The sequence below is a fragment of the Chelonia mydas genome, chromosome 3, assembly GCF_015237465.2.
Source record: "Chelonia mydas isolate rCheMyd1 chromosome 3, rCheMyd1.pri.v2, whole genome shotgun sequence".
Lineage (NCBI taxonomy): Eukaryota > Metazoa > Chordata > Testudines > Cheloniidae > Chelonia > Chelonia mydas.
In genome coordinates this window covers 149,714,190-149,741,023 of record NC_057851.1, presented here as the reverse complement: position 1 = coordinate 149,741,023, position 26,834 = coordinate 149,714,190, and the positions used below count along the sequence as shown (strand labels likewise).

The following is a 26,834-nucleotide window of genomic DNA, read 5'->3' as shown; positions in this document are numbered from 1 at the left end:
TATAGTGTTCCCCTTCAAAATCTATACAATTATCCTTTGTGAGTTATTATCATGACTATAGTATTCATACTATGCCTGTAAATTGGTAATGTTAGTAAATAGGTAACACTGTAAAGACAGTAAAACCTCAGAGTTACCAACACCAAAGTTATGAACTGACCAGTCAACCACACACCTCATTTGGAAGCGGAAGTATGCAATCAGACAGCTGCAGAGACCGCCCCGCCAAAAAAATTAAAAAAAAATTTAAAAAAGGCAAATACAGTGCCGTACATGTTAAATGTAAGCTACTGGAAAAAAAAAAAAAAAAAAGGGAAAGTTTAAAAAAAAAAGATTTGACAAGGTCCATTTCTGTGCTTGTTCATTTAAAATTAAGATGACTAAAAGCAGCATTTTTCTTCTGCATAGTAAAGTTTCAAAGCTGTATTAAGTCAATGTTCAGTTGTAAACTTTTGAAAGAGCAACCGTAACATTTTGTTCAGAGTTACAAACAACCTCCATTCCCAAGGTGTTTGTAACTTTGAGGGTCTACTGGATTAAAGAGTGATCACTATATACATATATTTTTCTATTTCACTCAGTTTGAAGAAAGAAACTAGACTTGTCAGTTTCACTTTCTGTTTCTATACATTTACACTTTCTCCTGCACTAGTAATTCTTCTGTAATTCTGCTTCTAATAATGTGGAACGTTACATTATTAAAAAGTGTTTGTACTAAAAAAAATTAGGGAGATCCATTTGTTATTAGATTTTTATAAAGATGTCCTTTTGAAATTCCTCCTTAAAAAATAAAGCCTAAAAAGTTGGGCCTATATTACTTGTACAGTGTTCCTTTAATCTGGAATGAGGGTATTTTAATACACTACACTAGTTGATATTTCTAATTACAAATGCACGAGTGAAAATGATGGGAAAAACATGCTGAGATTACAGTTAAAACATAAAAGTTTTCATAGTTACAAAAAATAGAGAATATTGTTATTCTCAATATGGCGCTTTTGAACTGTGTAGTAAATACCAGTGCCAGATGTAAAAGTCTAGACCTGTACGGATTGTATAATGTAGCTAGAGTGGGGAAAGGGTCAGGAGAAATATTGACCTTTTGTGGAGTGAGAGAAGCAATGGGGACCCAATTCTGCAGTCCGTTTGCAGGTAGAACTCCCGTTGACTTCGGATGGGAGGTGTGCATATGCAAGGCTGGAGCTTTGGAATGAGGGCTGAAGTTTGTTCAAATGAATGAAAAATCTTATTCCCTATCAAGAATACAGACGGGAACAGGTACCACTCCCAGCCTGCTTTAAAACAAAGTCCACACAGAGAGTGAAGCCAAACTCACTCCCCTCTTTGGATTTGGCTTTATCAGCAAAGAAATGAATAAGAACAAAGTTTAGCTTAAGGCTCCTCCCCAAGCTGGGATGCTCCTTGGGAGTGCTCAGCCCACACCTTAGATCCTTTCAGGAGAGCACTTCCTTTATATTCAGAGGCAGGTGACTATGACCTGACCTGAGTCAGGAAAACCCACTTAACTATTTCCTAGTAAGATCAACACCTACTAACTGAATAGGATATTTCAGGAAGACATTGTCAGCCTGTCACAACAGGCTCTCTCCAGTGTTTTCAGTAGTAGTCTAGGGAGATTCTTATGCCAGACAAGAAGTGTATCTCAGCAGCCACAGGGCCCAGAGTTCAGACACCATGACAGTTTCCCCAAGGACAAAAACAAACATTTAGATGGGACAGAATTTTAGGGCACTCACCTCCAGGAGAGACCTCGATATTGTGTCAGAACATCAAGAACATTGTTTGGTTTGGACCCTGCCCCATTACCTGCCTGATACCAAGGGAAAGGGAGAGAGTGAATAGACCTTCCAGATAAAGCCATCCACTCTGTCTGATCATAATGAAAGCAATTAGAAGGGGGGTTAATGAGCCAAGCTACCCTCCAGATTCAGTATTTGTTCTTAAAAGGATTGAGGGTATTTCAGTTCCACACCACTGAATCATACCTAGCCTGTCTATTCTTGATGGGATGACGCAGAGGCGTAACCCACATTAGATATGATTGACTTCTAAGGGAAGTTAATTTAGAGCTTGTCAAAAACGGGAACTTTTTCAAGGACAATTTGTCCCTGTTTGTTGAAAATTTTTGAAACTTTCCAAAACAGCTCTAAGTTCATTTAAGATAATAGGAATAAATACACTGGCAGCACATGGCCCAGGACTCCTGCTGGTGGGGTGGGGTAGGCGGCAGCATGCAGCCCGCGACCCCTGCTGGTGCTGGGAGGGAGCCAGGTGGTGGTGCGCAGCCTGGGACCCCTGGTGGTGCTGGGGGGAGAGAGTTGGTGGGGCTGGGAGGCTCCCTACCCAGCTCCACGTGTCCCTGCAGCTTCTAGTGGGAGGGAAGGCTAGGGAGGCACCAGGTGCTGCCCCCACCACGAGCTTCGGATCCACAGCTCCCATTGTCTGGGAACCGCAGCCAATGGGAGCTGTGGGGGCGGTGCCTGTAGGCGGCAGAGCGCAGAGCCCCTGGTCCCTCCAGCTAGGATCTGCAATGACATGCTGGCCGCTTTCGGGGAGCTTCCCCACCAAGGTAAGTGCCACCCTGCACCCCAACCCCCTGCCCCAGCCCTGAGACCCCTCCCGTGACTCCGATGACCTCTGTGACAGACACGCAGCCTTAGTTATGAGTGTTAAAAGACCATTTTACACAACGTGCCAGACAAGAAGGAACTTTTGGGGCAAACAAAGTTGAGTGGATTTCCTAGGAAATACTCAAGGGAAGCAAGTGCAAATTCCCACCTCCAGACCCAAGCTATGGATGCTACACTCTGAGGAGAAAAGCACTGTCTGCTGATTGCTTATTTGCAGTCTCTGAATATCAAAGACACCAGCTGTATAAAGAAAAGGCTAACCTATGCATAGAATCATAGGACTAGAAGGGACCTTGAGAGGTCTTCTAGTCCAGTCCCCTGCACTTAAGGTAGGACTAAGTATTATCTAGACCGTCCCTGACAGGTGTTTGTCTTAAAAACCTCCAATAATGGAGATTCCACAGCCTCTCTAGGTAATTTGTTCCAGTGCTTAACTACCTTGACAGTTAGGAAGTTTTTCCTAATGTCCAACCTAAACCGCCCTTGCTGCAATTTAAGCCCATTGCTTCTTGTCCTGTGCTCAGAGGTTAACAAGAACATTTTTCTCCTTCTTCCTTGTAACAACCTTTTATATACTTGAAAACTTATGTCCCCCACCCCACAGTCGTCTCTTCTCCAGACTAAACAACCCCATTTTTTTCAATCTTTCCTTGTGTTTTTTAGACCTTTAATCGTTTTTGTTCTCCTCCAGACTTTCTTCAATTTGTCCCATCTTTCCTGAAATGTGGCACCCAGAACTGGACACAGTTTTCCAGTTGAGACCTTATCAGCATGGAGTAGAGCAGAAGAATTACTTCTTGTGTGCTTGTTCTGAGTAACAGCTGTTATGAACTTGTAACCACAGAAACACCTCTTGGTGGGGTTTGAAAGACAGATCACTTGCCAGAGTCCTTGTTGAGTTGGGAGTGATCACTAATAAGTCTATTAGCATGAGTGCATGTCCTTGTATTGTTTGTAATATGTTTTCTCTGTATTGATTAATAATAAATGTGCTTGTTTAGAAAGGGCTGTGTGGTACCTTATAACTGTGGGCAATTACACTGTTTATAGCCTCTGAGGAGAAAGCAAAGCAGGCCTGCTTAGGCAGTCCGGCTTTTTGGGAAACTCGCAGTGTGGGCAGTGAACCATGCAGCCTGGAACAACCCCAGTCAAGAGGAAGAGAATAAAGGGTCTTCTTCCAAGAGAGGTGACAGCTGATGAACTGGGAGCCTAGACTGGGTGCCCTTGCTAGACCATGGATGGGGAAATACAGTTGCCCTGAACTGTGACAGTCACAATCTGCCGGAACAAGAAGTCCTGCTTATTGTTCCACGGAGGTGCAGTATACACAACACCTGATCTATGTTACTGTGGCTCTTCAGTCATTGGGTCAAACATTGAGATGCTGCAAATGGGAGTAGCTTCATAGACTCCAATGGAACGATGCCAATTTATACCATCTGGAGAACTGGCACATTTTGTTTATGCTGCTTATTATTTATTAGGAAGGTAAGTATCTAGGGATTTTAGCTATGAGCTGTAAAAACGTATGCAATTATAGCAAATTCACCCTGACCGTTTTTATGTGATGTGCAGCATAATCCACCAGTTCTCTGTGTGCAGCATTCCTGTTGACTTAAATTGGAGTTCTGCACATAGAAAGATTAGACCTGTAAGGTGATTAACAGTTATAGTTGGACCATGGTACAAGACAGCATGGAGAACACGAGTAGCCAAACAGAGCAAAACAGTGTTTGTACTACTCTCTTTCATTAGAATTCACATCTGTCCTCATATCATTCAGTTCAGCTATGGTTATCCAGTGATCTGCACTTACTGTGAGCGAGTCTCCCAGCGCACTAATCACCTTGATGTCCGCCGGCCTCAAACGGTGAACTAAGGAAAAAAAGATTGGGAGGAGAAGGGAAGTGTCAAATCACACTGTAGTGGAAGAACTTTTCTTTGGGATAAGTATGAAGCATTCTAGAGACTCCAGTTCAATATTTACGTTAAGCCAGGTCATCATGCCAGGTCATCATGACCCTAGGTGCTTCGAATGATAAATTGACAAATACTGGCATTGACCAGAATACTCAGCAGTTAGGAGGGCAGTCATCGGGCCAAGTCTTGATCCCACTGCTGCAAACCAATTACAGTGAGAAGGCCAAGAGATTTCCCTCCACATCTATCCAAAGTAAGGTTTTTATTAAGCCCCAAGAAATGGACTGATGACAGGCACACTGACAGCAGTGGTGCTTGATATTGCTACAGCTTTTAAAAGGAAACCAAAATCCATTTGGGAGAGAAACACACAGAAGTCTTAAGATTCCAGCCTGGATCTGAAAAAGTATCACATATTTTCTCCTATTGTCTGGTTGTCATTTAACTGATCGTTATAAGCCAGGTTTTCAAGCAAGCCATTCTTCCACTTAGGCATCAAAATAATAACTTTCAAGAGTTCAGCATGGTGAGTGCTGAGTTAAGCACTTTTGAAAATATGACCCACATTTAGGTGCCTGAATGAGAGCGGAGCTCTCTTGCAAATCTGACCCCCGTTGTGAGTTCTGAGCACTTGAAAATCCAACCCTGAGCTCTTTTGAAAAATCTGGCCTACATTTAGGCTTGGAAGGATTAGATCTTTATTGGTAAGTGTTGGTAAAGGTCAATTTCACTGTACACAGAAACTGACAAAAGAAAATATTTTCATCAATAGTTGAAATTTACCGATAGGCAAAGGAAAAAAGGAGCTTGAGAACTTAAGGGTTTGAGTTAAGGATATTTACTTGGTACATTTTGACATGCGTTTTAACAGTTATAAAGCTCTAAATCTCACCATCTACTATCAAATAATTGTCTGATCCCCATCCCCATTGTCTGATTCCCCCTGCTGTGGTTTCCTACAACTGTGAAAATTTAAATGGATAAAAATAGGGGGTGAAATGCTTAAAACCCATAATTTTGTTCAACTGGGAACATTTAAAATTAATAAAAATAGAAAAATGCTTTAAAATAAAGATATCTGTCTAAATAATAAAATAGAAGTCAAATTTTGCCATGCCTACCTATATTTCAATTTGTGATGTGAGACAAATAAAACTGAAAGAAGATTCTCCTTTTAATATAAGGCAATGCACCAATATGTATATATTGACCTTGATACATTAAAAATCTATCTGCACAGCATTTGTTTTCCCTTCATCTGAGTTATTTCTTGACTTCTTAAGGATGTGTATATATATCCTGGGTCTATAACTGGCCTCTTTTTTAATTTATTTCTTTGGTAATGAACCTTTACATAGAAAAGTTATCCATTAAAACATACTATACTGAAAAAAGAACACATAAAATTGTAATTGCCAAAGGAACAAAATAGATCACAGCAGTAAATTCTGAATTGCAGAATAACATTACAGGCTCCTGAAAGCGCTGTTGGTTCTGAACACAGGGGAAATTAAACTACTATTTCTCTTGCCCAGGGTCAGCAGAACTAACTGTTAGACAGCACTACCATCCACAATTATAGGTAGGCTGATGACTCCAAGGTATTTTACAGAGTGGACCATTCAATGTGATTAGTGAACTGTGACTTTGCTGGGAAGAGTACATCCAACTTAGATACAAACCTGACTGATATTAAGCCAACCAGACAATTTAACCAGAATCTGACTGAAGAGTCTTTCAATCTTATCTAAAGAACTCCCACTGTGGCAAAGCAGGAGCCATACTAGGAGTCTGCAATGATCCATTTCTCTTCTGTGTCTGCAGGGGAGCTCTCGAGAACACATTAAAGGTTAAGGTCAGAGAAACCTGTGATACTGGAAGCATCTGTCAGTAATTCACATCTACCTCTGAGAAAACTACCTGTAAGTAAAGGGATAAGGACTACAAAAAACAAAATGTTTCAAATATGTTTCCTTGAGCTTAGGCTGTTTAAACTGAAATAACGCTAAATATCTAATTTTTTTCATCATTTTTACTGTTTTATTTTTAATTTTTTGGAGAAGGTGGTGGCATTTGCAGTTAAGCTGGGTTGTTAGAGACCTAGGTGTTCCTTTACTTCCTTATCCTCTGTGACATTATGGCGGCTATCTGTGCCTCAGTTTCCCCATCTGTCCAGTGGGGATAATCAGAGTTCACTGACTCATTGGCACACTCGGAGGCTTAAATCATTACTGTTCAGAGAATGCTTTGAGATCATTGACTGTATGGGGCTAAAGATGTACAGATTTATTATAACTGCATATACTACTACTTGGGCAGACTGGTTAGCTTCATTTTCTGCCTTTTGCCAGTTTCACTTTGTAGTTCACCTATACTTAAGGCCAATTCTGTGTACGTGGCTTTATAAACACCACAGGGGAAATTTTAAATAGCTTACCTAAAGCTGCATCTTTTATTACTGAAGTATTTTTTACATTAATGAAATCATTTAATACTTCAAAAAAAGTTACATTTTGTGCATAAAACTAGTTGACAGTGTCTCTTTAAGATCAATTGAAACAGCTCTTCTTTAAAGATTTTAAAAAAATCTGTACCTGAAACAGGAACCGTATTAGAGGGATTTCGATCAAAACAGGGAATGTTTGTCCCATAACTCCTTTCCTGGAAGTACACACAGTATGAGACATTACATGATGCCTTTTATGGACGGATGGTGATAAATGTTTGGTGTCCCAAGGGATTTATATATAAAAACAAACTGAGATCTTCCTGAATTTCCTAGAGTGAAACTGAATTCCACACCATTTAATAATTGCACATAAATAGGCACACCTGGTGGCTTATGCTTTTGGCAAGTTATATATTGGGCTCTCTTCAAAACTGATTTGCTTCTGTTAGGGGATGACCCACTGTTTTGAGCATCCCCTAACTCCTGGGCATGACTAAGCTAAATTTCCACCTCTCTAGTGCTTCCTCTGGATGTCCAGGGGTCCCCTTCTTCTTGTGAAGGCTCGGCCTTCCTACCAGGTCATTTATCACCAATCCCTCTCTCAGGGTATCAGAAACCTTCATCCAACATGGATAATCAACACCCATAGTCACGTGCTAGAACTCCCCCTGCAAGTGCAAAATTAAAAGCAACCTTAACTTTGCTGGTGCAATGGCACCACCATGATTTTTTCATTTTATCTTGTTTGTTTTGTGTATTCACTCCTGCACTGTAACCCTAGTTAATGGCAAAGTCACAGAAGTGTTATAGAATGCCTTAGTGTGTGTGCACCACCTTTCTGGTGGATGGTGCCCATAAAATTAAAAGCCTGCTACTCAATCATAGCTAGCGGCAGGCTTTTGGGCAGCAGCTCCACCGCTGTGGTGGCGGCGGCAATTCGGCGGCGACTGCGTGGGGTGGCAAAATTGCTAGAGCCACCCCTGGCTAACGGAATTGCTCCTTTGTCTCAAATGGTAGGGGCTTGTGCTTTTGATAGTGAGAGTCCTAAAGTTAATCCCCCTTGATTTTTTATCCTAGCTTTTTTATATCACCAATTTTAATAATGATTCAAATCAACAAGCAGGAAAACCTGATTTAAATCACTGATTTCTAATCATGTTTTGCATTTGTACTTTTTAGCTATTTTCTTAAAGAAAGATGGATCCTCATTGATTGATAACCATTAAAACATGTTTGATTTGAAACTAAATATATCCTTTATTGTGAATTTTGTGCTTCTTTTTGCTAACTAGGAGGATAAAATAAATTGATTAACATTTATTTAGACAGTTATATAGCTTAACTTGTGTAGTGCTCCCTATCCATCCGGTTACCTCCTTTAGTGTCAATCTCCTTACAGGTTTTGATGGACAGGCCTGGGATCCCGCCACCCACTCAGCAGGGTGTAACTTCTAGATTGACCCTTGGCATCTAGGTGTGAGTATTCCCTTGGGACAAGACCCCAGCATGGGTGTGTCCTATATCTCTCCAGTATAGTGACCAAGTGGGGAGTTATCTGGTTTGAGTGAGAGTGCTTTGGCCTTATGACTTGCCCAATCCTTCTCTTCTGGGTCTGCTTTTCATCATGCCATACTTTCCTTCTCATCTCTGCATACCCTGAAAAGTGACTGGCCCGATACTATTGCTCCTTATGCAGGTGTAAGTCAGGAGTAACTAATGAAATCCGTGGCATTACACTAAAGTAAGTGAGATGAGAATCAGACCTAGGACATGCAGTACCAGCCCACATCTCACGTGGGTTCCTAGGGGTGCTGGTCCATGATGCACACTGAACTCTTGCTCGTGACAATGGATAATATCACCTTTGCAATGTTCAGCACTGTAGTAACATTGCCCAGGATCCCTGCACTTCGGCCTTGTCTTCATGGCCAGAAAGGTTCTTTTTTTTTTTAAACCTCATGATAACTAAGATGAGTGAGCTATCCCGAGGTAAAACCACAGTGATAACAAGGCAACTCAGTTGGACCACAATTTAAACCAGGGGTGGGCAAAATTTTTGGCCGAGGGCCACATTTGGGTGGGGATATTGCATGCAGGGCCATGAACGTAGGGCTGGGGCAGGGGGCTGGGGTGCAGAAGGGAGTGCTGCATGTGGGAGGGGTTGCGGTGTGCAGGAAGGGGCTCAGGGCAAGGGGTTGGGGTGCAGGGGGGGAAGGGGGCTCCGTGAGCTGCCCTTGCCTGCAGGCACCACCCCCGCAGCTCCCATTGGGCGGGGTTCCAGCAGTGCACAGAGCCCTCTGCCCGCTGTCCCCCAGGGGCGATGTGGTGCCAGCTGCTTCTGGGAGCGGCACGGGGCCTGTGGTGCCACGGGGGCGGCAATCCCGCGGGCCGGATCCAAAGCTCTGATGGGCCGGATCCGGCGTGCGGGCCATAGTTTGCCTACCCCTGATTTAAGCTCAACAAAAGTTAGCCTGAGGCTGACCTTGCCTACTTCATCTTGCAGTAAACCTAACTTGTCTTGCCTTCCCTGTGTTTTCTTCGAGATAGCTCATCTGTGTTAGTTACCTTGAGATAAAAAACACACCCTTTTTAGCAGCGAAGACAAGGCCTCAGGCTGACTAAAGACAATTTGGCCCATGCGACACAAAATCCAACTAGGTAAGGATGTGGCAACAGTATAAGTCTTTTAGTCCTCAGCCATTCACAGCATGGAAGCAAAGAGTCTCAGGCTTTGGATTCACAATTGTCCCCATGTAATAATGTTCATGAGACAACAACACTCTTGTACCAACCCCACCCACCCAGTGGAGTCACGTATTAATTTATATGCTACGCCAAGGCTTTTTGTACCTGAGACAGGGCTTCAGGCTGCGATGTCCGAGGGGAAGATGAGTAGTTACTATTTCTGTATGTGAACAAATATGGATACTCCTGCAGAGAGAAGATACATTTAATGGCCATAACAGAAAGACAATCAGCTGCTGCTGAAGACAATTGGCCACTTTCAGATCAGACAAAAAATTGATTCAAGTCACCGCTGGTCCAAGTGCTTCACTTTGTGTGGGACTCCGTTTTACTGCTGAAATTGATCCAAATACAGACAGTTCTCTCCCTTTAAAGAATAATTCACTTTATTCATTTCAGACGAGATGCACCCAGCATCTGAACCACTATGAAAGATCCAGTGTGGCAAGGTTGTTTAACTACACATTGCCATGAAGTCCAGTTTTCAGGCAAACATCCTTGGTTCAACATTTTAACAATACAAAATAGTTAAAGAGGCTTAGAGGCCATTTGTAACCTAAAGCTTTGTGAGCAGACTCAGGAACTGTGTCCCCACACATGTAGGACTGAGCCGTAGTCTCTTAAAAAAGGCATCCATCTGTATAAACAATTAGATAACTTGGAAATTCTGTAAGAGGCAGTTAAAATCCCACATTAAAAAGAAAGTCCTGTTACCTGAGATGGGCACTGGGCCCGAAGCATCTCTGTATAATGATAATGCTCTTTCTTCCCAACTGGTTCCATCTAGAAGAGGACAGAACACAAGTTTCTTATACTCAAGGGGATGCAGCCGTAAATCAGGTGTGTTAGGATCTAGAGTTTAACTGCAGACCCATCTCTATCATATACCAGTACACAAAAACACTGTGATGTGTATGACTTAAGGTGGCTCTATGCATAACATAAAACCACAAAGCAAGGAAATGAAAAGTTAAGGCATCTCACATAACCAACTTCGTACTCCTCCATGTGGAGATGACCTATTTCCGCACTAGAGCTCACACCACCACCTTAACTCTGCCCCAGTAGGGATGCCAGCCTTCCAACCCCATTCCCCAGTCTCCCCACTACCATTAACAGTCACACTTCCCCAAGCATTCCCTCCCTCCCCCATCTACCTTATATTCTGGAAAAATCACACTTCATTCGTCTAGGGAGGATGGCTTTCTATAGTGAATAATTTTTAAGGGGCCTTGTCAAAGTTCACCAGGAGCAAAGCCTTTAGTGCCAGCACCCCTTGCTAGTCATTTATCAATTGACTGAAATTCAACTCAAAAGGGCCCCTAGGGTTTTCAAACTCCACCACCACCACCACCAGTTTATTGCCTGCTTTAACGGCAAGTCAGCTGGATTATTCGGCCCTGATGCAGGCCTGGGTTCTTTGGGTTAGGTTAAGAGAGCTCTTCTCTTGTCCCAGCATCAACCAGAATTCACCCTCAGAAGAAGCAGGCAATCCTTCTTATTTCATCTAGTAGGCCCTGGTTGGCTACTGCCTCCTCTCTACCCTTTTAGCCCCTGGAAAACCAAGTCTGTTGACTCAACCAGTACAAGAGCCTGAGTGGCTTCTCTAAGCAGTGCTCAGAGGTGCAAACTCACCGTCTCTTTTTCCCCAGTGACACCTTTGTGTCAGGGAGGCAACGCCTGCAGCAAGGGGCAGAGAAAGCCTGGTACCCCCTGTCACAAGCCCAGAAAAATCACAAGACTCAAAATGTGAAACTTTTTTAGGGGCCAATTTTTAATTGATTAGAGCTCAGACTAATTAACTGATTTTCTTGAAACTGCTCAGAAAATTCAAGCTTTACCGAGAGATTATATGCTGAAAATTTGGGCAGATACACTGTTTTTAATGTAAAAAAAGGGGGGGGGGGCTTGAACTTCCCATTTAAGTACAAAATGGAACACAATCTTAATTCTGACGGAGCAATGGCACCACCCTGATTCTTTCATTTTTGTTTGGGTGCTATTTTTAATCACTCCCTGTGATCCGACTTTGTGATAAAGAGTCACAGAAGTGTAATACAATGCCCTTACTCCATGTGCACCATCCTTCTGGGGAACAGAGCCCACAGAATTACAAGCTTGCTATTATCACAGCTAATAGATTTGCTCTTTTATCTTAAGTGAGTGGGGCTTGTGCTTTTGATGGTACTGCTTTTTACTCCCATTTTTTTAATACACGCAGCTACCGCTTCTTACAAAAGCACTATGTGTTGCACCTCAAGGCTGGATACAGGACTGTTTTTTTTACTACCCCTTGTTTCTCTTCCCACAAGATGGGACAACTATTAATGCATCATTATGGCAGCTGATGAAACTGAATATTGACAGATGCAAGACGAATATTGGAAGGAATAATTGGACTACTCTTACTCCTTGCTGGGTTGTAAATTCACTGTAAACACTCAATAAATAAACTTGGGCACCGTTGTAGATCACTCAAGGAAAGTCTTTGCTCAATGTGCAACCATGGTCAGAAAAGCAAGGGTGCATAAGGAATGGGACAGAAAACACTGAAAATATTATAATACTAAGTCATTGTTACATTCTCGCCTGGAATGTTCAGTTTTGGTCATTCCATCTAAAAGGAAATAAGACAAAGGGTTCAGAGACAGGGTTACAAATGCTTAAAGACTTCTGTTGGAGAAGCATTTGGAAAGGTTAGGACTGTGTAGTTTAGAGAGGAGAGGAATAGGAAGGAACATGACTGCAATATAGAATACAATGAATGGAGAGTAAAAGTAATTTGGGAGCTCCCACCTTACTCTCTCATAAGCAAGAATGAGGGGCCATTTAATTAAACTGATAGAAAGAAATGTTATTTTTACACACCATAGCCTGTGGCACACATGGTCACAGGCTTATGGCCAAGAGGTTAGTAGGTTTGAAGAAAGGATGAGACATTTGTATGGATAATGAGAAGAACCACAGTTACATTAGACAAGATTTTAAAAATATTAGAAAGGATATAAACCTTCACACTTTAGGACATAAACTAATCCCTAACTGATGGGAGATAGAAAGGTATTTATCCCATGGGCAGGTTATTCTATCTGGTCCACCACAGAATTTTTCATCTTCCCCTGAATTTTCTATTACTGGCCAATGTCAAAGACAGGATACTGGACTAAATGGACCACTGGTCCAATCCAGCTGGGCAATTCCTATGTTCCCAAAATAGAAGTAAAATGTTTAATGAGCATATAGAGGATGATGCATAGTACAAATCCCTCTGTGGTCGCTACCCAGTTAGGGTTCTTGTCTTACTGACTTGTTTTTCCCTATCTTGTAGGGCTGGACTTTTCATGGTCTATTTTGTTACATGAATCATAAGTGAGGACAAGAGCAAAAGCTTCTTGTCTAAATTCTTTAATACAAATGAAGGGCACTTAGCACCTAGATATATTTCCAGAGATAATGTTACAAAGCATTTACCCAAATTAATCAAACTGTCCATTGTAGATATCGGCATGGTGATGTGATGGTGGACTAAATATACAAATAATTACTCACAGCTTTTCTCAACCACCTGCCAATTTTTAACAAACCACTTTCTTAAATATATAAAGTTTGTTGGAACCTTGCTCCCGACCAGCAATTAAGCATTTTGTAAAAACATCTACAGGGCACCTGGAATTCACACATCAAGTGGAAGGAGCAGAGCATTTTGGAGACAAAAAAATCAGCTCCTTCCTACTCTGCTGAGTATTTACTGCCACACTGGCCATGATTTATATCTCGTATCAGCTCCCGCTGCAGTGGGTTTGTTTTTTAGCAGATATCACTGGATGTTATTCTGATGATAGTTAGAGCTTCCCCTTGTCAGAGATGCTGATCAGATAAAGAAATCTTCTGTGCCTTTTGAACTCCAGAGATTCTTACCTGTCATCTAGTCTTATGCAATTGTAGGCAACCATAAAGGGACTGCAGATAAGAAAGTCTACCCAGAAAGATGCCTTTCTGAGAATCTCCAGCTTTACTAAGAGATTTCAATGTTGAAAGCGGAGAGGCATGGAGATGAACAGCCTTAGGTCAGTTCATCGACTCAAATGGCATCTCCAAAAATATAAGAAGCTGACAGCAAATCCTGGAAAGGCCCATCTTTGACAGTACAACTTCATTTTGCTTAACGTCTGCCACACACACATGAGTTTCCCGAAATGTCTCCAGAATTAAAGCGACAAGAATAAATTACAGAAGAGGGGAGTGTTAAGAGGTGTAGTCAAGGGGGCCAAATAAAGGATATGTATTCGGAAGAGATGTGAATTTATATGGAGAGTCAGTGAAGCAGAGTGATACAGAGAGGCTGTTCCAATGGCCCGAGCTGCAGAGAAGAAGGCTCTCCCACCAACAGGTACCAGATTACTGTGTGAAGGCAGACAGGGGAGTTTGATGCTAGGTGAGGGCAAGGATTTGTCTGGGAGCTGTGTACACATCCATGGAGAGCTTTGAACATATGGAGATAAATTGACTTCAATGGAGTCAGGATTTCGCCCCTGGAGTGCAGTTTTGTACTGGACCCTGCAATGAATGGGGCGGGGGGGGCAATAGAGTTGTTTCAGGATGGGGATGGGGAGGTCACACTTCTTTGTACAATACGTGTGAGAAAGACAGCAGCGTGTGGCATTCTGCACATGCTGGAATCTGGAGAGCTGGGATTTGGAAAGACTAGAGGGAAGGGAGGCTTAATAGTCAAGATGCAATGAGCACATGAACCCAGGAATGACAAAGTTCTAATACATTCTCTAATTTTAGCTGCTGAGATGCTAATTGCATAGTCCAGTAAAGATGTGGGGTGGGGATGAGAGGTATGAAGGTGGATTCTAGTTTAAGGCTTTAATAAGAATCTCCTATGGCTTCCCTACCTGATGCCGTTTGCCAGTGAAATCCAGGATTCTTAAAACATTTGCCGAGCCGACCCCAGACAAAATGTTTCCACCTTCTGTTAGCAAAGTGCAATTTTTGGTGGCAAAAATTGGCAAAATTAGCTCCCTCCCCTTCAAGTAAACTCATTATTTGCACCCAGTGGGAAAAAAGCACTTTCATAGACATTTCACAGGGAAAAAATTGTGCTTAGCAGATGGAAAGGCAGATTTTTGCCCTAACTCTTTCATATTTGTGTGAATATCCTCAGTAGTTTTGCACTTAAACCCATTTAAAAATAATATTTAGTTTAGGAAGTGTTTTCTGTCTTCAGATGTTTTACAAATCATTTAATTAGTGCTGGTAATATCTGTGCGAGCTAGGCAAGTATCATCAGCCCTGGTTTATAGGTGGGGAACTTGAGGCACAGGTAAGTTAAGTGACTTGCCCGATCTCACAGGCAGACTGTGTGACAGTGCTTAAACTGGCTTTCAGTCCTCCTCCTATTAATTTAGCTAGTGGAACTGAGCCAAACAGAATGACACCGGAGCACAACACATCTTATCATGGCATCTGCCTTGCAGTAAAAGAGTTGAGATATGAACTTTGACATTATCCTTATGAGCATTCATGGATAACAGAGAGGCAGCCCCTTTGTTCCAAGGTTACAACCTTGATTACGATTAAGACTATGATTATGTCACGGAGGTCATGGAAGTCACGGAATCTGTGACTTCCATTGCCTTCTGTGATATTTTCTGCTCCGGGACTGGAGCTCCCAGTCAGCCCCCACACCCCGCAGCTCCCAGCCACTGCCCTGGTGGAGGGACCCCACAGCTCTCCAGCCGTGGCAGGCAGGGGGACGCCCTGCAGCTGCCCAACTGCCCTAATCATTTTTGTTGCCCTTCTCTGCACCTCTGCCAATTCGAATATATTGTTTTTGAGATGGGCTGACCAGAACTGCACACATGGATTTATATAGTGGCATTATGATATTTCTGTTTTTTTATCTATCCCTTTGCTAATGGTTCCTAAAATTCTGTTCACTTTGATGACAGCTGCTGCATATTGAGTGGATGTTTTCAGAGCACTATCATGAGTGGAAACAGCTAATTTAGCCCCCACTATTTTGAAAGTGCATTACTTTGCATTTATCAACATTGAATTTCATCTGTTTTTTGTTGTTCAGTCATCCAGTTTAATGAGATCCCTTTGTAACTCTTTGCAGTCAGCTTTGGACTTAACTATCTGCACATTTTGCCACCTCACTGTTCACCCCCTTTTCCAGATCATTTTATGAGTATTTTGAACAACATAGGTCTCAGTACAGAACCTTGGGGGACCCTGCTATTTACCACTCTCCATTGTGAAAACTGACCATATATTCCTACCATTTGTTTCCTGTCTTTTAGCCAGTTACTAATCCATGAGAGGACCTTCCCTCTTATCCGATGACTTCTTATTTTGCTTCAGAGTCTTTGGTGAGGGACCTTGTTAAAGGCTTTCTGAAAGTCCAAGTACATTGCATCCACTGGACACCCTTGTATACATAGTTGTTGGCTACCTCAAAAAATTCTAGTAGACTGACGAGGCATGATTTCCCTTTACAAATGCCATTTTGACTGTTCACCAACATATGTTCATCTATGTGTCTGATAATTCTGTTCTTTACTATAGTTCCAACCAATTAGCCTGGTACTGAAATTAGACTTATTGGCTGTAATTGCCAGGATCACCTCTAGAGCATTTAAAAAAAAATGGTGCAATTTGGTACAGAAGCAGATTTAAGCAATAGGTTACATACCACAGTTAGATCTGCAATTTCATATTTGAGTTCCTTCAGAACTCTTGGATGAATACCATCTGGACCTCATTATTTATTACTGTTTAATTTATGAATTTGTTCAAAAACCTCCTCTATTCACACCTCAATCTGGGACAGTTCCTCAGATTTTTTTTTTTGTTGTTCTCTTACTGTTTTGTTTATTTTTTTATTTGCAGTATACATTTAGTTTGAGCCTCTGTTAAGATATTGCCTCTCCCCTTGTTGGTTCCATGATAAGCTGCTCAAGAAGTGATCATTTATAGTGTCTAGACATTTTATCTCTGCATCCCTTCCTTAGGTTATACATACCCCGTCAGTATGCAGATAATTGAAACCCCCCATTATTATTGCATTTTCTGCCTTTGTACCCTCTCTGATCTCCCTGAGCATTTTATAGTCACCATGCTGAGCAGGTGGTCAGTATAAATTCCTACTTCTATACTCTTATTGTTCCAGCATCAAATTTCTATCCATAGACATTTTATGGTACAGCTTGATTTATTTAAGATTTTTACTTATGCTTTGTTTCACGTATAGTGCCACTCCCCCACCAGCATGACCTACTCTGTCATTCCCATATATATTGAATCCTGGTAGTACCATGTCCCATTGATTATCCTCATTCCACCAAGTTTTCAAAATGCCTGTTATATCAATATCATTCTTTAATGCCGGGCAAGCTAGTTCACCCATCCTAGTATTTAGACTTCTAGCATTTGTATATAAGCACTAGTACATTTTGTCAATATTCAGTTCTTTGCCTTCATGTGTTATATTTAAATGGGATCTTATGTTTGACTCTTCTTCACTAGTTCCCACCTGTACTTTACCAACTTCTTTCCTATCCTTTTTACTAAGCTATAGAACTTCCCCTTTAATAAATTCATCCCTAGGGGATGTCTCCACCTGAACTGTGTGTTCCTCTGCACCTGTTGGCTTTCCCCCAGCCCTTTGTTTTAAAAAAAGCTTCTACAACATTTAATTTTACATGCCAGCATCTGGTTCATTCATTAATATCTGCTCCTCAGAAAACAAAACAAAACAAAACAAATCCCTGTGGTTTTCTTTAACATAGCTCCGCTAACCACCATTTATTTATTCGCTTTAATTTAATCCTTTTTAAAAATATGTGTGTGTGTTGAAATGTGGCTGCTGGCATGACTAGGGAAACAAACAAGAAGGCTGGAAAATTTTGAAGGAAGAGGCAAATTTCTAAATAAAAAGGGGGGAAATGCCTTAAACTGAAATTCTGGTAACAGATCAGATACATCTAAACAGCAAATACATTAAAGGGAGCATTTTCAAAGCACTGGGACCAGACTTCACTTTAGACAGGTGCAAAAAATGTGTCTGAATTTTTGCCCCCAATTAAATTAACTGCAGTCACAAATCAGAGTGCTCTGTCCTTCACACTCATTGATTTGCAGTCACCATCAGCTCGTTGGAGGTGGAAGTACCTAGAGCTCTGCCCAAATTCAATTACATGCACAAATGTTGTGAATGTGAATTGCCTTTTGGCGCTTATGCTCTGGGGTTAGGAGTGTCCAGATTTCTTTGAAGCACCAGTCCCCAGAAAGAGACATTTTCAGCCTTCTGCAGTTGTAAGGAGTCTGTCTATCCTGGATCCAATGCAAGCCTTGAGGCGGAAATGGAGGCGCCTCCAGACCAACCATCCCCTTCAAAATAGGAACATTTTGGCAAAACTTTATAAAAGAGTTTATTATTATTTGTACTGCTGTGGTACCTAGGAGCCCCAGTCACGGATTAGGACTCCATTATGCTCAGTGCTGTAGTGTTATAACTGTTATAACATCCGTTTAGGAACTGGAAGGCCAGGCCAAGACCCGGATGCATTCTCTTGAATGGGGTTCTGTGTAGCTGATCTGTGACCCTGTGAGAGAAGTCAGGCTCACCAACAAAGGGATTTTTCTTTACTTTTCTGTACCCTTATGTGTCTTTGTGCCTGTCCCATATTTAGGAGACTCTGGTGTTGAAAGGAGGACATCTCAGGGAATTTTCAAAATGCTTACTGCAGTGTACATAGCTTTGTAACTGAAAGTCATTCTGGACTGTGTCATTCTGGACACCTTTAAATATAGAGTAGTCTCCCTACCTGTCTGCGGGTGGTAGCTATGAGGGAGCTTTCATCAGCTTCCCCCATTCCTCGCAGTACTGCTAATGGCAGAACCCTCCCTGCTTAAGGACTGGCTGGCTTCTTGGTTCCAGGCATTTGTGCTAAGCCTATTCAGCCCTAACATTTTCAACACTTCTTACCATGTTGTTCCAGAGACCCACGCCCAAGGCAGAGCACTCCTCTTCAGTGATTTCCTCTGGTGTCTTTGGTATGGAATCACCATTAACCTGCCAGCCCTGGAAGAGAAAGCATTTTAGAATAAGACATGATGGAACAGCGCTACCTCATTTATGCATTAGGCCTGGAACCAATGCTTGGAGGACGAAATGATACTCAGCACTGGAAAAACCCAGTTATAAAATAATCTGAACAAGTAAACATGCACCAGAAGCCGACCTCCACTGCAGCTTCTGAGTAGAGAGACAGAACAGGACACTGTTCAGAGACATGACTGATGTACTTGGTACATTCTATGATACAGCAGGAAGATCAGAGTAACTGCAAAGCAGGTAGTGATAATGAAAGTCACATGTGCAGGTTGAAGAAGAATATGCTAATAGGATTAGCAGAGCCTGCTTTGGAATAAAGAGCTATTTCTCTAAGCTGATGTTTAAAGATATTTTAAAGCACTGGCCTAAAGAACTTGATCTTGACCCTTTGATAGCACATATAGTGCAATATTTTTCAAGTAAAAGCCACAGTGTTTGACAGACTTTAGTAGCTCATGCACAACATCCTATGGGTCTAGGCAGCTCTGTCATATATCAAAGCAAATGAAGAAAACAAGTGCAATATAGCTTTACATTTAAAAACAGCTAGTAGCAGAAAGCCTGTGCTGTCACAGTGTAATTCTTAAAATCATGTGTGTCAAAGAACTGAAAAGGACTGAAAATTTAAAAACTAGACAGCAACAGATCACAAATTCCAGTGGTAGAATCATAAAAATTTAGAGTTGGAAGGGACCTTAAGAGGTCATCTACTAAGTCCATCCTTCCCACACGGAGGCAGATCCAAATATATCTAGGCCATCCCTGATAGGCATTTATTTAATCTATTCTTAAAACCTATGACAGGGATTTCACAGCCTCCCTATTACTAACCTTTCTGTGATAAAGTTCTAGCTGCTGCAATGACTAGATGACCTCCTGAGGTCTCTTCCAACTAGGGTGACCAGACGTGCCAATAAAATCGGGACCGTCCCGAGTCCCAGCCGATGCACGGTCGGGACGCCATTTGTCCCGATATTGCAGCTTTGGCCACTCTGGTGTTTTTTTGGTTTTGGGGGTTTTTTTTGGCTTCCCCCATGTGTCCCAATATTTTGTCCGTTTCATCTGGTCACCCTACTTCCAACCCTAATCTTCTATGAATGACATTTATACTTCAGGGATTCCATCAAGAAGTTATTCCTGGATGGTCATCTGATGCAGCCAGACTATATCAGGAATTTAAATCCCCCAAGAATGAACACAAGGTTATAAAAGTAGAGACCTTTTTCACCTTCTAGATCAAAGCAGGCAATAGCAATAGAAAGAAACTGTTTCCAAACTGAACTTCATGCATTGTGGTCAAAAGCCTGGCAAATTATTAAGAGACTGAACAGAGATTCTAGTCTGGACAAAAGAGAATTGCCAATCACAGAAAACTCCATTGCATCCCAGCTAGTGGCCAATGGCAAAGCTCCTAACTGAGATAAAGCCTTCAGCTGTGCAGTTAAAATGATGGTTGGTTGCTCAGAGATGGCAGTCTCTGGGAGTGGACATGAACCCGATGGCTCCTTTTACCAATCAAGAGCATGACAGGGCTGTACATCAACTCCTGGTCCAGATAATATCCACAATGAGTTTGTCTCTCACCTCGGGCCAAATCATCAAAAGTTGGCTGCTTCAGTTTCTGATCATTGGACTCAGGATTGCAGACTCCCAAAAGTTCAGTGCAGAGCAAAGATTCTAGCTGTTCCCAAGCCAGGTAAATCACTGATAGGCCCCAAGAGCTACCAACCACTGTCTCTGCTACGTGATATCTACAAAGTCCTGGAGAGACTAATTCTGATGTAGATTAATGAGGTCATCTATCCCCAGCTGCCTCGCATTCAGGCTGGATTCAGGAGGGGATGGTGCACCCAAGATCAGGTTCTTTGACTCAAGATGTGGAACATGTATTTGAGTCAGGAAAGAAAGTTGATGCAGGCCTTTTTGATCTGATGGCAGCCTATGACACCATGCGGCATATCAGCCTGATTGCCAAAGTGTTGCAAGTGATTCCTTGTAGGCCTATGCTCTGGTTCATCTAAGAGATTATTAGTAACTGACAATGCATCCTGCAAGTCAAGCAGGAAATCAGTCCCATTAAGCATCTCTACAATGATCTTCCACAGGGATCAGTTTTGGCTCCCATTTTGTTCAATAATACACACATACGACCTTCCCAATACACAAGCAGAGAAGAATGTGTATGTTGGTGACAGCCTTATTTCCAACGCTGGGTACAACTTCCACAGAACTGAAGGGAATCGCAGCCAAGACACAGATACTTTGTCCATTTTCTTCCAGAAATCTCAGTGAAACCAAGACTGTGGTAACTACTTTCCATCTCAACAATCATCTTGCCAATCAACCCATCTCCATCAGTGTCCAATGGCAGCCACAGCCATTTCAATCAGTTGTCACATACTTGGGAGTAAAACTCAGTTGTAGGCTGATATACCAACCTCACCTGGAACACCTGAATGTGAAGATCTCTTCCGACACTGCCTTGATACAAAAACTATTGGGGAGCTTCCTGGGGAGCAGACCCTTCAATCCTTCCTACATCTGCATTAACCCTGCTGTTTGCATCCTCAGACCACAGAGCAGTATTCAGCTGGAGCAGCTGCCATGCTGAGCTTGTCAACGCAGAGCCGAGTTCAGCCATGCATATTATTAGCGGCTGCTTGAATTATACACCAGCCCCCCGTCTGCATGTGCTGACACACTGTTGTGACTATTGGAAAGTGTACCCGCATTGTGAACTCAAATGTAAAAAGTATGTGGAAGTTCATCAGATGTTACAATAACCATGAAAACTAGGTCAAGTTGTTTACGACACTGAATGTTTCACAAGTGCAAGAGAACCAGACAAAGAGGCTGGATTAGTCTAAAGCAAAAAGGCCACTTTGATATAATCCCAGGACTGCTGAAATCATGCTTGGTAAAAACTGAAGATGTGGAGTCAGAAGTTAACAGACCAAAATTAGTGTGACAGATATTAGGCCTAATCAGTGGACAAAATAATGAGGGGGGATGAACTATGCCACCCACTTTTCCCCTTTTTGGGTTTCTTAAAAAAAGAGTCTTTGAAAGAAACATTATCAGTGCAATTCAGCTCTCCCTCTCATCTCCTGTCCCACCTTGCATCCCAGCTCATCCTTCGACCTGCCAACTCGTTTTGATTCATCTAAAAGACTTTCTTCCTTAGAGGAAGGCTAGCTGTCTTACCTCTTGTTTAAGGAACTTTGTTTTCACCTGAGAGTGCTAAAAGCCGTCACATTATCATGACATCCAGTCTTCATCCCATCCAGGGGGATACCTAATTTTCAGCACCTCGAAGGCATGTATGATCTTGTATTGTATTCCCTTCCCTTTTTGGGTTATTTTCTGCCCCACTGTTTCTTTCTTCCTATTCTTTCGGCTTTTCATTGAATCCTGAAGTCAAATCATATTGCATCCATCCAAACCTGCCTTGTTGAAGTACAAAACATCCAACTGGATGATGTCCCTGACCAGATTGTAACTAACCAGGGTTCAAGCAGTAGATGTTGTGGTCTACTTGCCAGCCAAGCATCCACTCATAACTAACCAGTGGGTCATGGTGCCAAAAAAAAAAAAAAATCAACAAAAGCCATGTTTCACCCATCTTTTCTATCCTGTCTGTCTCTTACAAACAGAATGAGTGAATGCCTTTCACATCAGGACTGAAGGTAAAATTAACCTGCTCCTTTTCTTCAAAGAAAGGTTGCTTTGAAAATAAGAGACTCAATACTTTTACTCCAAAAAGGAGAAAGATTTTGATAAGGTCTGACTAAGCTGCTTTGCATAAACACTTAACCACATTTTCAGTATAAATGCTTGTTTTAATTTCTTGTTCTTTGTGTTTAATCAATAAACTTTCAGTTTGAATGGAGGCTTTTGGGGGTTTGCCAAATAACTGAGTAAAACCAAGGCTCTGTTTAAAAACAACCTGGAACCTATCTATCAGTTTGTAATGCTGGACAGTGAGAGAGGCTAAAGACACCTTTAACTCTTTGAGCCTTTGAGATGAATATCCATACAATAACACATAACTCCCCCAGACCTTTGGTAAGATGCCATGACCATTAAGTCCGCCAGGAGAGCTGTGACAAACAAAACCAACCTATTACACCTGCAACTGATGCCCCATTTTCAGACAGGAAACAATATGCAGTGCCACCTCAAATGTCAGCTCTTATCCAGGGGAGAAATCCCATCCCTGCAGGCTGGGGTGATGTACCACAGCTGGTCTCTTAGATCCCTTTGCTACAGCAGCTCATATATTCTTGGACAAGAGCGTTGTTGGCCCTTTACCCTGTATGGATGATCAGCACTGCCAGGGAGCTGAAAACTATGTCCTTACAAAGTGGAAGTCTCATTGGTCAGAGAGTCTAACACATTAAGTAAATTCAGGAGTCCATCACTGCACCCGCCTCCTTGTCTACGTGATTGCAGATCATGGACCAGGCTCAACAAGCTACTCTCTGGCTCATTCAGAGTTACCACAACTATGCACTGGCTTGGCCTGGTTTCCTCCCCACTCCGTGACTGTGAGGCAGGAATGTAGACAGTAAGTCCTGGCGGAAGAGTGCCCAGTGAAACATGTGGAGTGGAGGGTGGTTTATCACCTCTGAAAATCAGGCTTCTAGGCGCATTCTGTGATCACTTCCACCTGTTTTACACAAGTGACTTAAATCAGAGTGACTTCTGGTTGACATTGTTGTAAGTGAGATTAACACTCAGGCCCTTAGTGGCTAATCCTGAGGTGTGTTCTATATGCCTGACCTTCATTGACTTTAACCAGAGTTACACATCTCAGGATCAGGCCTTTAAGGAAAGGAAAGGACCAGCTGAATATTCCTGTCTTTGTCACCAAAGGTGACCCAGAAAGGAGGGAATGGTTGATGTTCACTCACCGTTCTATGAGGCAGATTTATTTCTTGGAGGAAAGGCTGCAGAATAATGGTGAAGTCATCCCTCAAATCATACCTCCCAGATTTCAGCAGCTTTTCCAAGTCATTCTAAATGATAGATAACAACGATTTCACAGGATCAGCACCAGCATTTGGCTGGAGAGACCACAGTACAGTTTATCCATGGCTTAAATGAATTTAAGGTCATCTCCATCCCTAATAAACCACAATAATCAAATGATATAGCCAAAGACAAAAGGAGTAATTCAATTAAAACATGTTATGCAACAATTAGAAATCTCCCTGTGGCTCTGAGAGAATTGCATTGGATTAACACCATTTTCTTAGAAAGAGTAGCAGCTAAGGAAGGTAATCAAATCTCACGCTTAAGGACAAAAACTGGTTCCCTGCAGCTTGTAGAAGGAATGAGAAACACAAGACAGCAGCACATTCAGCCACTTACAGAAAGTTTCCAGCTTCCTCTAAATCATCTGACATTTGTCAGTACTAGAAATAAGATACTGGACTAGCAGGACCACTGCTCTAATTAGATATGGCAAATCCTATGTTACTATGAGCTATAAAATAATTAGCATCTACAAAAGGTGCTGAGATTGCTTAATTATACTAATATTATATTACTCTCCTATGCTACTGAGCCAGAATAGATGTCAGCAGAGCTGTGATTATGGGGTAATTTGTATTACACAGATAACCCCTCACCTCCCTCACCTTGAACATGAGTATAGCAGTCTACCTTTACCACCCTAGAACAAAAAACAAGAAACATGGAAAAAGCCATACCTGGTAGGACCATCTCAATATGATGTCATCAAGTTTGGAGTCTTCGTCAATACAGTTACATGGCTTCCTGGATGCGTTACTGCAGAATGAGGAAAAAACCAAACCAAAACAAACAAAAAAACCCAAGCTTTCAGGTAACAATTTTCGCTTGATGAGGACAAGACTGGAACTCTAATATGCCACTGACAGTCATGTGTCAGAACATGTTTGAAGGCCCAGTAACCATCAGTGCAGAAGGCTGAATATTGACAAAGACCAGAAACCACATGGGACACCTTGCTCTTCCACTTTATGCCAGAATTATATTGGTGTCCATGTCCAATGCTTTGGACAGCTTCTTGGCTTCTGAACCTATTCAGCTGGCAAATACACCAGGCTTGGTTTAGTTCAGGGTCTGTCAAGTTGGCAACACTCCTACTTGAATTAGCTGCCGCAGATAATTTAGCTTTAGCTTTCAATCATTTCCATTTTCTGTTGCATTACCAAACTGAACTCTCTTGCAATACTTTGCATAGGAACTATTGCCTTAATATTGTGGTAGCAGCCCTCAAGCTGTGCAATTATTCTCACACCATATGTTATACTACATTAATTATCATTTGTGAACTGCTAGTAAACACTGTGCCAAATTCAACCCATAACTCAATGAAGTCTCATTGGTGGCTAAAGCAAGCATATCTGGCCTCTCTACCTACCTATTTCTATGCAATGGCTATTTACTCCATTTTTTGAGTGAAATGTAAAACTGATGTCCTGAATAGCTGTAGTTATTAAAGATCACATGGCACTTTTTACAAGAGTAGAGGGGTAGACCATGGTGTACTGGCCAAATTCAAATGTTGGTCATTAGATTTTGCCTTCTTAATTTCCCCTTGCAATCTCTATTGGAGAAGGGATCTTTCTCTTCTTGACTTAAATAGCTTTGCTTTTGACCCAAACTTCAGTGTAGCATTGCTAAGCTGTTATGTAATGCCAACGCTCCTTTGGCATGGAGCATTTCACTGATGGGTGGAATGTCACCTATGCAAGCTTGTGAAGTGCTTCAAGATGGCTATATAAGTAGTTATGGCTGTTTATAAAATATTTTAATCCAAAGAATATTCCTTTTTGAACATTGTGGCCTCTAGAATCCTAGAGTCTTTCAGAGATTCATGGCTTCTGGGATCTAGAATTTATTTGCCATTAATGAGAAATTTTCTGCGGGGAAAACATTCCGAGTGTTAATGTGCTGAATTTCATTTTGCTAGGTACTAAAGGCATCTGAAAAAACTTAAAATGCACTGCTCACAAGACCTTAGTACATCCAGCGCAGTCAATATGTAGGCATTGTTGCCATGTCTCTGGGGTGTGTGGAAATGCAATACGCTATCAGGAACACTAAACGGAGATCATGGCCCTTACGTAGTTCAAAGAACATCTCTTTACCTGATTTTATTCTGATCACTGTGTGAAAAAGAGAAGATTCTGAGCTCAGTGGAATCCACCAGGTTTACAAAGGCTTTGGGGACCTACAGCAACAAAGGTAGAAAATTAACTTGCAGTATTTGCAATTAGAGCTTTTTATTCATTTTTAAAATAGTACTCTCTTATTGCCTGTGAAGATTTCTACTTATTCACAGAACTGGTACAGCTTCCTCCAAACTCATCAAATGTGCATCACCTTTGACCAGGAGGGACCCTCTCAAAGAATCAGTGATCTCAGTCATGGCTGATTCAGTCCATGGCCCTCCTCCTGTGACTGCCAGCCAGGGTAACATTAATTTGAGAAGATGGGTTGTGATGTGGTTGTGAACTGCGGCCAATCAACTCATTTTACATACATCACTGAAAGACCACCAGGTGATGACAGCTGTCATTTACTACTGACCTACATTGCAATTGACCAGGTGAATTACCATTTAGATAGTGAAGTATGCAAGGCCTAGAGGTGAAATGTTCCTTGTTACACTGGAGTACTAATCTCTCATACCTCCTTTCTCCCAAATCAAGACGTAGCTTTCCTAAAGGACGTGTATAAAGATATCTCATTGTTATGAGCGTGAGTGACATGAACAGAAACATAAGAAGGGAAGGGAAGAGATTCTGATGATAATGAGCCAATGGGACTTAGGCAAAACTCTCACTGAAACTGGTGACAGCTGAGCTGTGGAGTGAGATTTGAGTAAAAAATGATGAAAAGGCTTCAGGGTTTGGCCCAATACATTCAAAAAGTAATAGTTTTTGCATAT

At 41.8% G+C, this 26,834-nt stretch overlaps 1 protein-coding gene across 1 annotated transcript in view; it reads right to left on the bottom strand.

The window, feature by feature from the left end:
• The window catches only part of PLB1 (phospholipase B1), a 112,633-nt gene that overhangs the window by 70,886 nt on the left and 14,913 nt on the right, over window positions 1-26,834 (bottom strand). Inside the window, exons 10-18 of the mRNA XM_043543146.1 lie at window positions 26,032-26,114; window positions 24,607-24,685; window positions 23,806-23,910; window positions 18,764-18,859; window positions 10,480-10,548; window positions 9,871-9,951; window positions 7,166-7,232; window positions 4,468-4,526; window positions 1,758-1,831 (exon numbers count right to left, since the gene is read on the bottom strand). Coding sequence (XP_043399081.1) covers window positions 1,758-1,831; window positions 4,468-4,526; window positions 7,166-7,232; window positions 9,871-9,951; window positions 10,480-10,548; window positions 18,764-18,859; window positions 23,806-23,910; window positions 24,607-24,685; window positions 26,032-26,114 — 713 coding nt within the window. The remainder of the gene's footprint in view (window positions 1-1,757; window positions 1,832-4,467; window positions 4,527-7,165; window positions 7,233-9,870; window positions 9,952-10,479; window positions 10,549-18,763; window positions 18,860-23,805; window positions 23,911-24,606; window positions 24,686-26,031; window positions 26,115-26,834) is intronic.